The sequence below is a fragment of the Marmota flaviventris genome, chromosome 2, assembly GCF_047511675.1.
Source record: "Marmota flaviventris isolate mMarFla1 chromosome 2, mMarFla1.hap1, whole genome shotgun sequence".
Taxonomy (NCBI): Eukaryota; Metazoa; Chordata; class Mammalia; order Rodentia; family Sciuridae; genus Marmota; species Marmota flaviventris.
Window position 1 is genome coordinate 47,157,984 of NC_092499.1, and position 13,881 is coordinate 47,171,864.

General features: G+C 34.1%; 1 protein-coding gene across 3 annotated transcripts in view; it reads right to left on the reverse strand.

The window, feature by feature from the left end:
• The window catches only part of Baz1a (bromodomain adjacent to zinc finger domain 1A), a 117,886-nt gene that overhangs the window by 60,187 nt on the left and 43,818 nt on the right, over nt 1–13,881 (reverse strand). For all 3 annotated transcript variants that reach the window (XM_071607829.1, XM_027929501.2, XM_027929502.2), the window contains 2 exons: nt 7,358–7,459; nt 3,824–3,911 (listed from right to left, as the gene is read on the reverse strand). In XM_071607829.1, the coding sequence (XP_071463930.1) occupies nt 3,824–3,911; nt 7,358–7,459 (190 nt within the window). The remainder of the gene's footprint in view (nt 1–3,823; nt 3,912–7,357; nt 7,460–13,881) is intronic.

Here is a 13,881-nt window from a genome sequence, read left to right on the forward strand (position 1 = left end):
TTTTTTCTTTTTTAGATAGGGTCTCACTAAGTTGCCCAGGCTAGCCTCAAACTTGCAATCCTCATGCCTCAGCCTACTGAGTAGCTGAAATTACAGGTATGCCCACTACACATGGCTCAGATCCTGAATTCTAAAACTACTTCAAAATTACACATATAATAATCTATTTATTTTGCTTTTGACTAATTGCCTGAGATTTTCTATGTAAATAATTAATTCATATATTTACCATTAAAAATATACCACTGTAACTCTATAAATTGTTTTTGTTTTTACTTGATACAAAATATTCATGGAATACAGTGCAATTTCTATACCCCAATACTTTTTTTCTTAACTGTTTCCCAACCCTGTGTTTAGATTTTCATTTTAGGGTTAGGTAATAAATATTGTATGTACCAAATTTTAAAAACTGTTTTGGATAAAAGCAGAAATATTTATAAATTCATATAATTTTACCTCAGAATTTAAGTTCAGAAGTTAATCTCTCTTTTTCTTTTTTGTAGTATTGGGGATTGAACCCAGGGATTCTCAACCACCAAGCTATACTCCCAGCCCTTTTTATTTTTTGAGAGGATCTAAGTTGTCCAGACTGGGCTCTAACTCAATCCTCCTGTATCAAACTCCCAAATCTCTGGGATTTTAGGCATGTGCCACCATGCCTGGCCAATCTCATTCTTACTGGAAGTTGTATGGTTCAAGGACAATTACCAAATTTATGAGCTACTTTCCCTTTACCTTATATCTAGAACTTGTTTAACTGTTATCCATGTCTAACCCTAAATGTTTTACTAATTTTGGCCTAGTGACCAAGATCATCACTTTTTCTCAAAGAAACCATATGTCATTTATAGAAATATCATTTTAAGAAATGTATAACAGGGGTTGGGTTGTGGGCTCAGCGGTAGAGCACTTGCCTAGTACGTGTGAGGTCCTGGGATTCGATTCTCAGCACCATATAAAATAGATAAATAAAATAAAAATATTCTGTCCAACTACGACTAAAAATGTAAAAGAAATGTATAAGAAAATAATGATCCAAAAACTTAAGTATTAACAAAAACACTTCTGAGAACTTGATTTTCTACATATTTTTTTAAGAACACCATTTTAAAAAAAAAAAGATTTTTAGCTGTAGATGGACACAATCTCTTTACTTTTTTATGTGGTTCTGAGATCAAACCCAGTGCCTCACACATGCTAGGCAAATGCTCTATCACTGAGCCACAACTCCAGCCCAGAACACCATTTTTAATACTTAAAATTCAATCACTTCTGGCTATCATAATAATCAATAACCTATTAAGACCTTACATCAAAGTTAGGCTAGGGTTGTGGCTCAGTGGTAGAGTACTTGCCTGGCATGTGAAAGGAACTGGGTTCGATCCTTAGCACCACATAAAAACATAAGCAAATAAAATAAAAGCATGCTGTTTATCTACAATTACCAAAAGGAAAAAAAAAAATCTTACATCGAAGTAGACTCCATTAGGATGATTTCATGTTATCCTACATAATTCTGAGTATATAGAACAGCTCTTTCAGCATGAATATAAAGCACATGGGTGGTTTCTTCTCAAATATAGGATGAGTATTCCTTATGCTTGGAATCAGAAGTGTTACAGATAATTTAAGACTCTGAAATATTTGCATATACTTAATATTTTGGAGATGGAACAAAATTCATATGTTTCATATATACCTTATGTACACATCCTAAAGGTAATTTTATATGATTTTAATAATTTTGTGCGTGAAACAAAGTTTCAAGATGTGGAATTTTCCACTTCAAGTCATGTCAGTGCTCACAAAATTTCAGATTTTGGAGCATTATGGATTTTCAAAATTAGGGATGCATGCACACGTGGTCACAATAGGTTTTATTAACATTAATTGTCCAAAACCTTTATTCATATACACACAACACACAAAAACTACCCACATTTTTGTGTATTTATAAAGACTCTTAATAGCATCCTCTGCCAATAGTGGGAAACAAATTGTTTTTGCATATGTATGCTTGAAAAAGTATATGCAAGCATACCAAAATATCTTCTGACAATCTTTTATACCCTTAAGTAAAAACTGTTCAGTATAATCTTAATTTTTATTTGTGAAGTAAAATTAAGCTTCTTTTCATGTGTTTGTTGATTGTTTTTTTTTTGACCTGGGATTGAACCACTAAGCCACATCCCCAACACCTTTTAAAAAAATATATTTTACTTAAGAGTCTTGCTAATGAAACAAAGATGACGACGAGGATGAAGGCACAAATGAGTCTCAGACCTAGGGAGATGAGTCAGACGATGACATCCGGGAATTACCAGGAAATTGTAATAGATTAAGTCTAGCAGGACCTGCTCCAGCTATTCAGATTCAGCTGCTTCCAGGTGGGAGAACAAATTTTAACAGGTACTCTGAGCTCTCAATGACTTTCCTTACACTGTTACAACGTGGGTTTAGGAGAGCTCAAGAGGCAGAGAGGACATTAGTGGGTTTCAGTTTTTGAACAGGTTAACAACCAAGACCAGAGTGTCCACGTCCATGCTGTAATACCATTCAAAACTATCAAGGCATTAAAAAACACTTGTGATGTATATGGTCCTAATTCGCCATTTGTACAAAGCTTGCTCCGTTTGCCACAAGCCTCTTCTTCCAAGTGACTGGATTTTTTATTGCATGTTATTGTTCAAGCAGTGGAGATTTCCTACTTTGGAAATTCTATTGGACAGATTATGGTAGGGAGTAAGCAGAGACAAATCGAAAGCAAAATACTGAAACCCCCTTAGAAATGCTTATGGGGACGGGTGAATTTGTGGACTTGGAAAGATAGTTGAATTACGAATTTGCAGTGAGAAACTGATGTGACTCCTTTTTTGAGAAACCAGCCTCTACCCCAGAGCAAAGCCTGTCCAAGGAAGGGGGCATGGCTCTTGTCCTTGGAAACACCCACAGAGCACTCCTAGGCACATACCCACCCTGCTGAGTTGTTTGTCTGCAAATAAAAGGAGAGATCTGTGGCACCAGGTGTCCCTGACTCAGTCAGGCTAAGTGAGGACCCATAGCAAACCCCTAGCAACCACCAATCAGCATGAGACAGGGAAAATACCTGGGATGCCAGATGACCCTCCCAGTAGTTTATGGTGGTTGATAACATGCTGGGAAACCAAGTAGTTCAGCACATACTCCCCTTGTGACTTGAACCAATCAGCTTAAATCCCCCTCTTGTACTAACCAATCACCCTTACCCAACTTGTTCTCGCCAGTGAATGTGCTAATCATGTTTTAGGGTTGTTGTTTTATGATTTTCCCGTTTTAGGGTTGTAGTTTTATGATTTTCCCGCGGTGATGATTTGCTATGATGTAAAGTCCCTGCCTTCCCCAAAGAGTGTATAAAACTGCTGCAAACCCTGGGCTTGGGGCCTCTCAGCATCACCAGTTGCTGTGTGCGCAGAGGACGGAGCTAGCTCGCAGTAAACGCCTCTTTGCTGCTTACATGGAGAGGGGGGAGCGTCTTGCTAAATTGTTGAGGTTGGTCTTGTACCTGTGATCCTCCTGCCTCAGTTTCCTGAGTTGCTGGGACTACAGACATGTACCACTGCCTCTGGCATGGCTAATCTTTCTTTTGTAAGAAAAAAAGTGGTTTTTTTCTTAACAATTCTAGCAATTGCAAAATTAGTATTTAATCCAATAAATATTTTTAAAAAAACTGGCTCCAGATAAGTTATTTTAAACAATTTTTTTAACATTTTTGTAATGTTATAGCTTCATAACACTACTTATTTCTTATTTTTTTCTTCCTTCTAATCACAACTCTGATTACCTTAATTTTAATGACTCCATCTTGTGGTTCACAGTGTTGCTTCAGAAAAAGTTTTAATTTATCACGAGAAAATAAGTGTTTTCTCCTGCTACAGGGGGAAGAAGAAAGAAGGTAGTGTTAATATCAAAGAAAATTCAACTCAAACTCCAAATTTTCTGCAAATTTAAAAACTGAATTTTGAGCCCAGGAAATTAAGGACATTTCGTCTTCCAACTGTATTTATGTAGAAATTGTGAGAAACTTTATGAAGAGGTATTTATGCTGGAAGTTATAAAATCTACTTGAGGGCTGGGATTTGGCTCAGTGGTAGAGTGCTTGCCTAGCATGTGTGAGGCACTGGGTTTGATTCTCAGCATCACATAAAAAAAAAAAATAAAGATATGTTTCCATTTACAGCTAAAAATATTTTTTAAAAAACCAAACTTGAGTGTGTCTATTATAGAAATAATATATGAATTTATTGCTTAGGAGCCATTTGGAAATCATATAAACCTCAAGGAAAATATAGTATGGACTATACACCAAATGTTATCACCCTTCCAAATATCATCATTAAAATTATTTTAAAAATTATAATCAGTAGATTATCAGATATCACATAATACTATGACTAAGTAAATCTATACTGAAATGGATATTGTAAGCAGGGCTGAACATAGGTTTTATTGAATTTTTAAATCTTTGTATTAAAATCTCATATGGAGTACTGGGTATATAGCTCATTTGGTAGAGTATTTGCCTTGCATGCCTAAGGCCCTGGGTTCAATCCCCAACACCACACACACACACACACACAAGAATCCATATGTTTCGAACATATTTTATACAAAGATATGAAAAATTGTTCTCTATATGTGTAATAAGAATTATAATATATTCTGCTGTCGTGTATTTAAAAAAATAAAATCAATTTAAAAAATCTCATATGGAAGCCAACAAATAAGCAGATACAAATTAAACCGAAGTGTCTGGGTTCAGTAGCATATACCTTAATCCCAAGCTACTTGGGAGGCTGAGAGGCAGGAACTTGGGTAATTTGGAGAGACCCTGTCTCAAAAAAGGGCTGGAGAAATAGCTCAATGGTATAAAAATTATAGGGACTTGGATACAATCCCCAGTACCATCACACTCACACACACACACACACACACACTCTCTCTCTCTCTCTCTCTCTCTCAAATAAATCATCATCATCATCAATAATTAAAGAGAATTAAAATTAAGATTCTAAAACACTATTTTTGATTCTCCCTTATCTCCAAACAAACAATAACCATGGAACACCACCACCAACAAAATCAAATCAATAAAAACCCCACATGTATTTCTGGAAAAACCTAAACATTTTTATATAACACAAAAGTATTCCCTTCAAGAAAAAGCCAAGTTAAAAGGTTCCATAAGTGAATAAACAAACAATAAGAGTGTTTTTGCGGGGTGGTTGTTTTGTTCGTGGTACCGGAGATTTGAACTCAGGGATATTTTGCCACTGAGCTAAATCCCCAGCTCTTTATTTTATATTTTGAAACAGGGTTATGCTAAATTGCTTAGGGTCTTGTTAAGATGCTGAGGCTGGCCCTGAACTGCCCATCTTCCTGCCTCCGCCTCCTGAGTCACTAGGATTATTGGCATGAGCCACAATGACCAGCAATATAAATTTTAAAGCAGTAGCCTCCCAAAATTTATATTCTCTTCCTATACTTTAAGTTTTAGGCAAGGACTCTTTGGTTCATTGCTGTTTCCCAGAACCACAGAGTAGTTGGCAAAAAAGAAGGTACCTACTTATTGACTACTAAATAAATAAATAACCAGTCCTCAAAAAGACTACATTGTTTTATATGGTAGCTACTAACTACACATGGTTTTATTAAATATTATTGGAGAGTTCACATGTCATAGAAAGTTATATTATCTGGAATACTCTAATACCAAGTCTTCTTTATTAGATAAATATTACTATTTCTTCATTAAAAGAGACAGTAATATTTATCTTTTGATGCTAACAAAGTGTTGTAAGTCATTTAAGCCTTCTATTGTCAAGTATAACCTTCTCACTTTATAGTTCTTTGGTTTAAAAATTAAGAAGGAAATGAGTTTAAAAGACTAACCAAGATCTAGCCAAATAATTATAAAGTGTAAGTAAAAAAGAAACTAGAAAAAAAAAATTAGAGAATTTATACTATATAAATAACATATCTTCAACTAAAGGCAAAAGAAAAAAAAAAGACAAAACTCAAATGTGAATAGGAAAACATTTGCAGTCTCAACTATGCTACTCAATAGTCCATAAACTAAAAGTTTTAATAATCCTGCCAGGTACACAGTGGTACATGGCTGTAATCCCAGCAATTCATAGGAAGATCACAGGTTCAAAGCCAGCCTCAGGAATTTAATGAGGCCCTAAGCAATTTAGTGAGACCCTATATCAAAAAATAAAAAAAGGCTGGGGAGGTGGCTCAGTGGTTAAGCAATCTCTGGTACTACTACTACTAATCCATTAATATTAAATTGGAAATATTATTTTTCAATTTAAACTAAAATGTAGGATGCTCTAGAGATCTTAATGATGGGGTTCCCAACATCAACGGACTGACAAACCACCATACCTCAATATAGCTACAGAAAATTCTCTTAAGATATCACTTTTCTTTGGATACATGTATGTATGATGTGAACATTATTTTATATCGAATGATATGCAAGGCTGACTCCTATGTGGCAGGTTCATAGCTAGTTGATGCCAACATACTTTCAGATGATTAAGAGCCTAACAGACAGACAACAATAGGAATTTTCCTAAAATGTATCTCTGCAACCTAGAGTCAATTCTTTTTTGGGGTCAAGGCAGGGTGTGGGGGAGGTAGTAGGGATTGAACTTAGTGCTCTATCACTGAATACATCCCCAGTCCTGTTCCCCCTTTAAACTCTATTTTGATACAAGATCTTGCTAAATTGCCCAGGATGGCCTTGAACCTGTGGTGCCCCTGCTTCAGCCTCTGGAGTAGCTGGGATTACAGATGTGCACCACCTCACTTGGTTACGGTGGTTCTTTTATACTACAAATGTCATATTTGTAAGTACTATTAAATTTCTCATCTTTGAAAACCCCTTTCTCATAGAAATACTTTATAAATAAAAAATCTTCTTAACTCTTTAGTTTGAAGACTATTTTTAAAAATATTTTAGTTGTAGATGGACATAATACCTTTATTTATTTATCTTTATGTGGTGCTAAGGATTGAACCCAGTTCCTCACACGTGAAAGGCAAGTGCTCTACCACTGAGCTACAACCCCAACCCCTGAAATCTATTTGTGGTTAGTTAATAACCTAAACATAGGGTTTAAGGAGTCCATTAGGATTCATTTTATCAGTTTAAGAACATATAAATATAAAATATTTATATATTTATATAAAATATTTTTTACTTTAAAAGAAGAATTAACCATCTACAACACTATCCGTTTGTTCTAAATCAAACCTTCTGAATCTATCTACACAATTATTGTACTTTAGAGAAGACAAGGAGTTTTACCTGATTTGTGTTGCTTTAACAATAGCAGACTCATAGAATTCCTTTTTAGTGGGTTGCACCTTGTACTTGAATAATAAGGGATCAAATGCATCTTTTTTCTTCCTAAAAAGATGAAAGACAAAATAAGTTACTGGTGATAAATCTTCCCTGCCATTCTCTTAGCCAAAATAGTACAAAGCACAATTTAATGTTGGTATTTTAATTACTCGTTTGATAAATTTTCCCTTACGTGACAAAAGTAACTAGAGTTGAACAAGCACTCATTTTAGGTCAGATCACTTAAAAAAAATTCTTCTTCATAGCTATATAACCCAAGAGCAAAAGCGGATACAATGTAGTTTACCTTAAGAATTGGTGAAGAGGGGCTGGGTTGTGGCTCAATGGTAGAGCACACACCTAGCATGTGTAAGGCGTTGGGTTTGATCTTTAGTACCACATAAAAATAAATAAATAAAAATGAAGGTATTTTGTCCAACTACAACTAAAAAATATATATTTTTTTAATATTTATTTATTTTTTAGTTTTCGGCGGACACAACATCTTTGTTTGTATGTGGTGCTGAGGATAGAACCTGAGCCGCACGCATGCCAGGCAAGTGCGCTACCGCTTGAGCCACATCCCCAGCCCGTAAAAATATATTAAAAAAAAAAAAAAAAAAAGAACTGGTGAAGAGGTTGCTGGTTTAATTCCTACCTCCACCAACTTCTTTCCTTTGAGAGTATATTTATCCACTTATTCAATTGTTTTATTTATATGCATATAAAATATAAATACATATATACGTATATATAAATATATATAAATAACTTTAAATATATGTAATCGTTATATATATAGTTTTAAATATATATAATAGTTATATATATATATAATTATATACATAGTTTTATATATATATAAAAAAATTTAGTTCTACAAAATGGAAATTGTTTTTGTTGCTATCCTATGGATGACAGTAAAGAAAAAAGTAATAAATTTTACTATCAGCAGAACAAAAATGACCCAAAAAACCCAAATTATACTTTCTTTTTTAAACATAACTTGTTATTTACTTACTTATTTTATGTAGTGCTGAGAATCAAACCCAGTGCCTCACACGTTAGGCAAACATTCTAACACTGAGCTTCAACCCCAGCCCCAAAACTATACTTTCAACATAAAGATTTCTTTTAAGATCATTACCAAGCTGGGCACAATGGCATGCACCTACAATCCCAGTGACTTGTGAGGCTGAGGCAGAGGCTACCCTCAGCAACTTAGTGAAGTTCTGTCTCAAAATAAAAAGGGCTGGGGATGTAGCTCAGTGGTAGAGTGTCCCTAGGTTCAATCCCCAGTACCCAACAAAAACAATCAATCACACAATGACAGCAACAACGAATGATTATCAAGTTATGTTCACTACAAATGTTCTTCAATGACAATCCATTGAATGATTAGGTTTTCAGCACAGATGGTTACTTAGGGCAAAACATATATTTTAATTTAAAATACTAACCTTACTTTTCACACTTTAAATTTTCATGAATGGAGCTTCCAATTCCAAAAGAATGAAGTCCACTTTAATAATATATGTATTATAATAGAAATTTACATCAAGCAAAACAATTTCTGTTTATAACAAGAATGATTCTAAATATAACATACTTGCTAAAATATAAAAAGTTAGTTAATTTTTATTAATTCTCTAAGGTGTTTTCAGATTAAAATAACACAGTGACTATTTTATGATATCAGTGTTTTCAGGAGAAATAGGATTGGGCATAGGACTAATAACTTGAAAATCTTGACAACTTCTAGCTTTAATGCATTTATGTCCAGTTCTGTTCTTTTTTATTGTTATTCTGTTTAGATATACATGACAGTAGGTGTATTTTGAAACATTATACATATCTACTTTAAAAACAATACTCAAATTCCATTATCTTACTAACAGTCAAGTTATCATGAGAGCCAGATTACATTACATGAAAGAAATTTAGTGAATATACTATTTTCAGATTAGACACATATTGCTCAAGAGGATCCTATACCATATATAAGATACATGTAAGTAATATTTCAGAGAGGAGCACCAGGAGACAAAATTCTAAACTTCTTAAACTTAATTTGTGGGGACAGGTGCTGGGTATTGGACCTAGGGCCTCACACATCTCTACCACTGAGCTACATTCCCCAATTCTTCACTTCAATTTTATTTATTTATTTATTTCCAGTTCTGGGGATAGAACCCAGGACCTTGGGTTTGGCAAGCATTCTACCACCGAGCTATATAACTAGCACCTCAATTTTATATGATGTAAAATATCATCTCTAAAAGACACGCCCAAATTTATCTAGTACTATAAATTATACCCAAGAACTCAACTCTAAAAATAAATTTTGCTTACATGATGCCACCTAAAAAACTGCTTCCAAAGAGTTATGTTTTGGCTAGGGATATAATCCAGTGGTAGAGCACTTACCAGCACACACAAGGCCCTGTATTTCATTTCTAGCACCCCAAAAGCGAATAAACAACAACAAAAAAGAAATACAACTGCCTGCATGAAATAAATGAATAATTCTAAACTTAAGGTGTTATTAATTATATAATCTACACAAAGTATCCCTGTAGTACAAATAGTCTTATTTCATTCTAAAGTAGATTTACATAGGAATATGTACATTTCTGCCCTATTTAGTTCTACCAACAGCTAAGGAAGAAAATTACCTCATATTTTTACTGAAGAACACAACTCTGGCTAAAAGCCAGATTTTTTTTGGGGGGGGGGGGTGAACACAATATCTTTATTTTATTTTTATGTGGTGCTGAGGATTGAACCCAGTGCCTCATGCATGGCAGGCCAGCACTCTACCACTGAGCCACAAGCGCAGCTCCATGTGTTAGGTTCTTTAAGAACCACAAGGTGCTAAAATGTCCCAGAGCTGTTAAGAATACATGAAGTATGCTTTGTGATAAGCTGCAATAGCCTTTCACAGGCTTAGTTTAAGTTTGGGCTAAGGATATAGCTCAATGGTAGAGAATATGTTTAGCTTACAAGAGACTCTGGGTTCAATTCCCAACACCAACAAGTAAATAAGACTATATTTAAGCTGATCCTCAAAATTACTAATTGACCTGTTCCCGAAAACTTTGAACACTGCCCACCAACAAAAATTGGTTACTGCTTTTATACTTTTTATTTCAATAATATATGGCTATCAATGCCCAGACTAATAAGTAAGCTAATAATATGTACTGGAAGAATGAAATTGTATAGAAGACAGGCAAATTTTTAATTCCCTGATTTTACAAACATGGCATTTGTTTTTTGCAAAAAAAAAAAAAAAAAAAAAAATCAATATGTTCTCCCCAAATGCATCATAATCTTTTTATAAAACTCTGATCAAATCGTGCTCAACCAGAGAAATGAAAAGTTGCGCTGCTACTGGGTACAATGAATCAAAATGCATTCTGCTGTCAAACATACCTAATTAGAATAAATAATTTTAAAAACTCTGGTCAAAATATATTGAAAAAATACTATGATTCAACAACAAAAAGACAAATAATCCAATTTTAAAATGAGCGTGTAGTATGTACAAGATCCTAGATTCTATCCCCTGTATTGGAAAAGAAATAACAAAAAATTGGATAAAGCATTAGAATAGATATTTCTTCAAAGAAGGTATACAAATACCTAATAAACACATTATTAGTCATTAGGGAAATCCAAATAAAACCACAGAATATCACTTTACATACATATGGATGGCTATAATTAAAAATAACAGGGCTGGGGATGTAGCTCAGTGGTAGAATGCCTGCCTAGCATGTGTGAGACCCTGGGTTCAATCCCCAGCTCCACAAAAAGCAACAACCAGAAAACAACAATGATAACAAAATTGGTATATTGCCAGGGAGAATATAAAATGACATAGCTACTGGGAAAAACATTTTGGCATTTCCTCAAAAAGTGTCGAATTACCACCTAACACAGCAATTCTACTCAAAGGAATGTACTCAAAAGCATTTAAAAACAGAGACTCGATTACTTGTATAACAGTATTTATTACAGTATTATTCATAATAGTCAAAGATGAAAACAACCCAAGTATCCATCAACAAATGAGTGGATAAACAAAATATAGTATAGACACACAATAAAATATTCAGCAATAATGAAGAAATTAAGTTCTAATTCATGCAACAACACAGATGAACCCTGAAAACATGCTAAGTGAAATGAGCCAGACAAAAGAACAAATACTACATAATTCTACATACATTAAATAACAGAAAGACAAAAAGCTGATTAGCAATTACTAAGCTGGAAAGAAGAATAAATGGGATGTTAAAGCCTAATAGATACAGAATTTCTATTTGCAATGATAAAAGAGTCTTTGAAATAGATTGTGATGGTAGCTGTGTAACACTATAAAGGTAATTAATGTTACCATATTGTACACTTAAAAATGGCAATATATTATGTACATGTATTTTTTAAATTAATATACTTTATTCTTCATAGTTTTAGGTTCACATCAAAATTGAGCAAAAAATACAGCATTCCCATATATTCCCTGTCTCTGCACATCCACAACCTCCCCTGCCATCAATATCCTGAATCAAAGAACACTGTTGCAATCAGTGAGCTTACACTGACACATTATCATCACACAAAGTCCTTACTTTATATTAGGGTTCACTCTTGGTGTTGTAGACCAATGTATAAAAACATGTATCCACCACTGTAGTAACATATAGAATAGCTATAATGCCCTAGAACTCTTTTGTGCTCCACCAATTCATCCTCCTTCCCTGAAACTCCTGGCCAACAGCACTTATCCTTTTACTGTCTCCATAATTTTGCCTTAACCAGAATGTCATATAGTTAGAGTCATACAGTCTATAACAGATTGGCTTCTTTTATTTAATATGCAATTATATTTCCTCCATGTCTTTTCATGGTTTGCTAGTTCATTTCTTTTTAGTGAGAGATGACATTCCAATGTTTATATGTACCATTGTTTATTTATCCACTCACCTACTAATTGACATTTTAGTTGCTTCCATGTTTTGGAATTACAAATAAAGCTATAAAGTTTATTTATAAATAAAGTTATAAATATCCACACACAGGTTTTTGTACGGATATAAGTTTTCAACATATCTGGGTAAATATCAAGGAGTGTAATTGCTGGATTATACAAGAGTATGTTCACTCTTTTTTAAATTTTTTTTTAACAAACTGCTCACTTGTCTTCCAAAATGGCTTTACTATTTTGCATTTCTACCAGCGACTAACTGGAGCTCCTATTGCTCCACATTCTCACCAGCATTTGGTTTTGTCAGTGTTCTGGATTTTTGCCATTCTAATAGATGTGTTGTAGTATCTTACTGTTATTTTAATTTCCAATTCCCTAATGACAATTGATATTGAACATCTTTTCACATGCTTACTTGCTATCTATATAACTTATTTGGTGAAGTATTTGTTCAGGTCTTTTGCCCGTATTTTAATTAAGTTGTTCATTTTCTGAGTTTTAAGAATCCATTGTAAAGTTTGGGTCACCCCCACCACCCACCAGGACTGGGGATTAAACCCAGGGGCACTCTACCAAGAAATACAACCAAGCAATTTTTCATTTTTATTGTGGGACAGGGTCTTGCTGAGTTGCTGAGGCTGGCCTCCAACTTTCGATCTCTGTCTGAGTCTTTGGAGTGGCTGGGATTATAGAAATGTGCCATCATGACTGGCTGGATAACTGTTTTAACAGATGGTCTTTGGCAAGTTCTTTGTCCCACTCTGTGGCTTGTTCTCTCATTCTTTTAATGACTTTTGCAGATCAAAAATTTAACTTAAATGAAGTCTAGCTGATCAATTATTTCTTTCATGGATCATGCCTTTTGTGTTGTATCTAGAGAGTCATCACCACAACCAAGGTCACTTAGGTTTTCTCCTATATGTTATCTCTTAGGGGTTTTATAGTCTTGTTTTACATTTAGGTCTATAATCCATTTGATTTAATTTTTGTGAACAGTATAGGCTCTTTACCTATATTTAATCTTTTGTAAGAGGATGTCCAGTTTCTCCACCACCATTTATTGAAAAGACTATCTCTACTCCATTATACTGTCTTTGCTCCTTTGTCAAGGATCAGTTAACTATATTATTTACATGAGTCTATTTCTGGGCTCTCTATTCTTTATCATTGTCTATTCTTTCAGGAATACCATGATTAACCTTTCTAAGTCTCAGGTTCTTCCTTGTTAAACAACAATATTCTTCCAAGTCTAACAAAAATGCATACAAAGCACTTAGCACAGTGCCTGGTTATAATCAATTGTGAGATGCTAGTTATAGCTACCTACAATAGTTCACACCAGACAAAACCAAAACTTGAACTACAAGATTCTAAGAGTGAATTTGGCAGGCACTGTTATTTAAAAAGCAAAGTAGTAAAATGTGGCCTCAAGTTTTTTATTTAAATATTATGGCACTAACCAATAAAAATAGGGAAGAAAAGACAGACAGGAGAA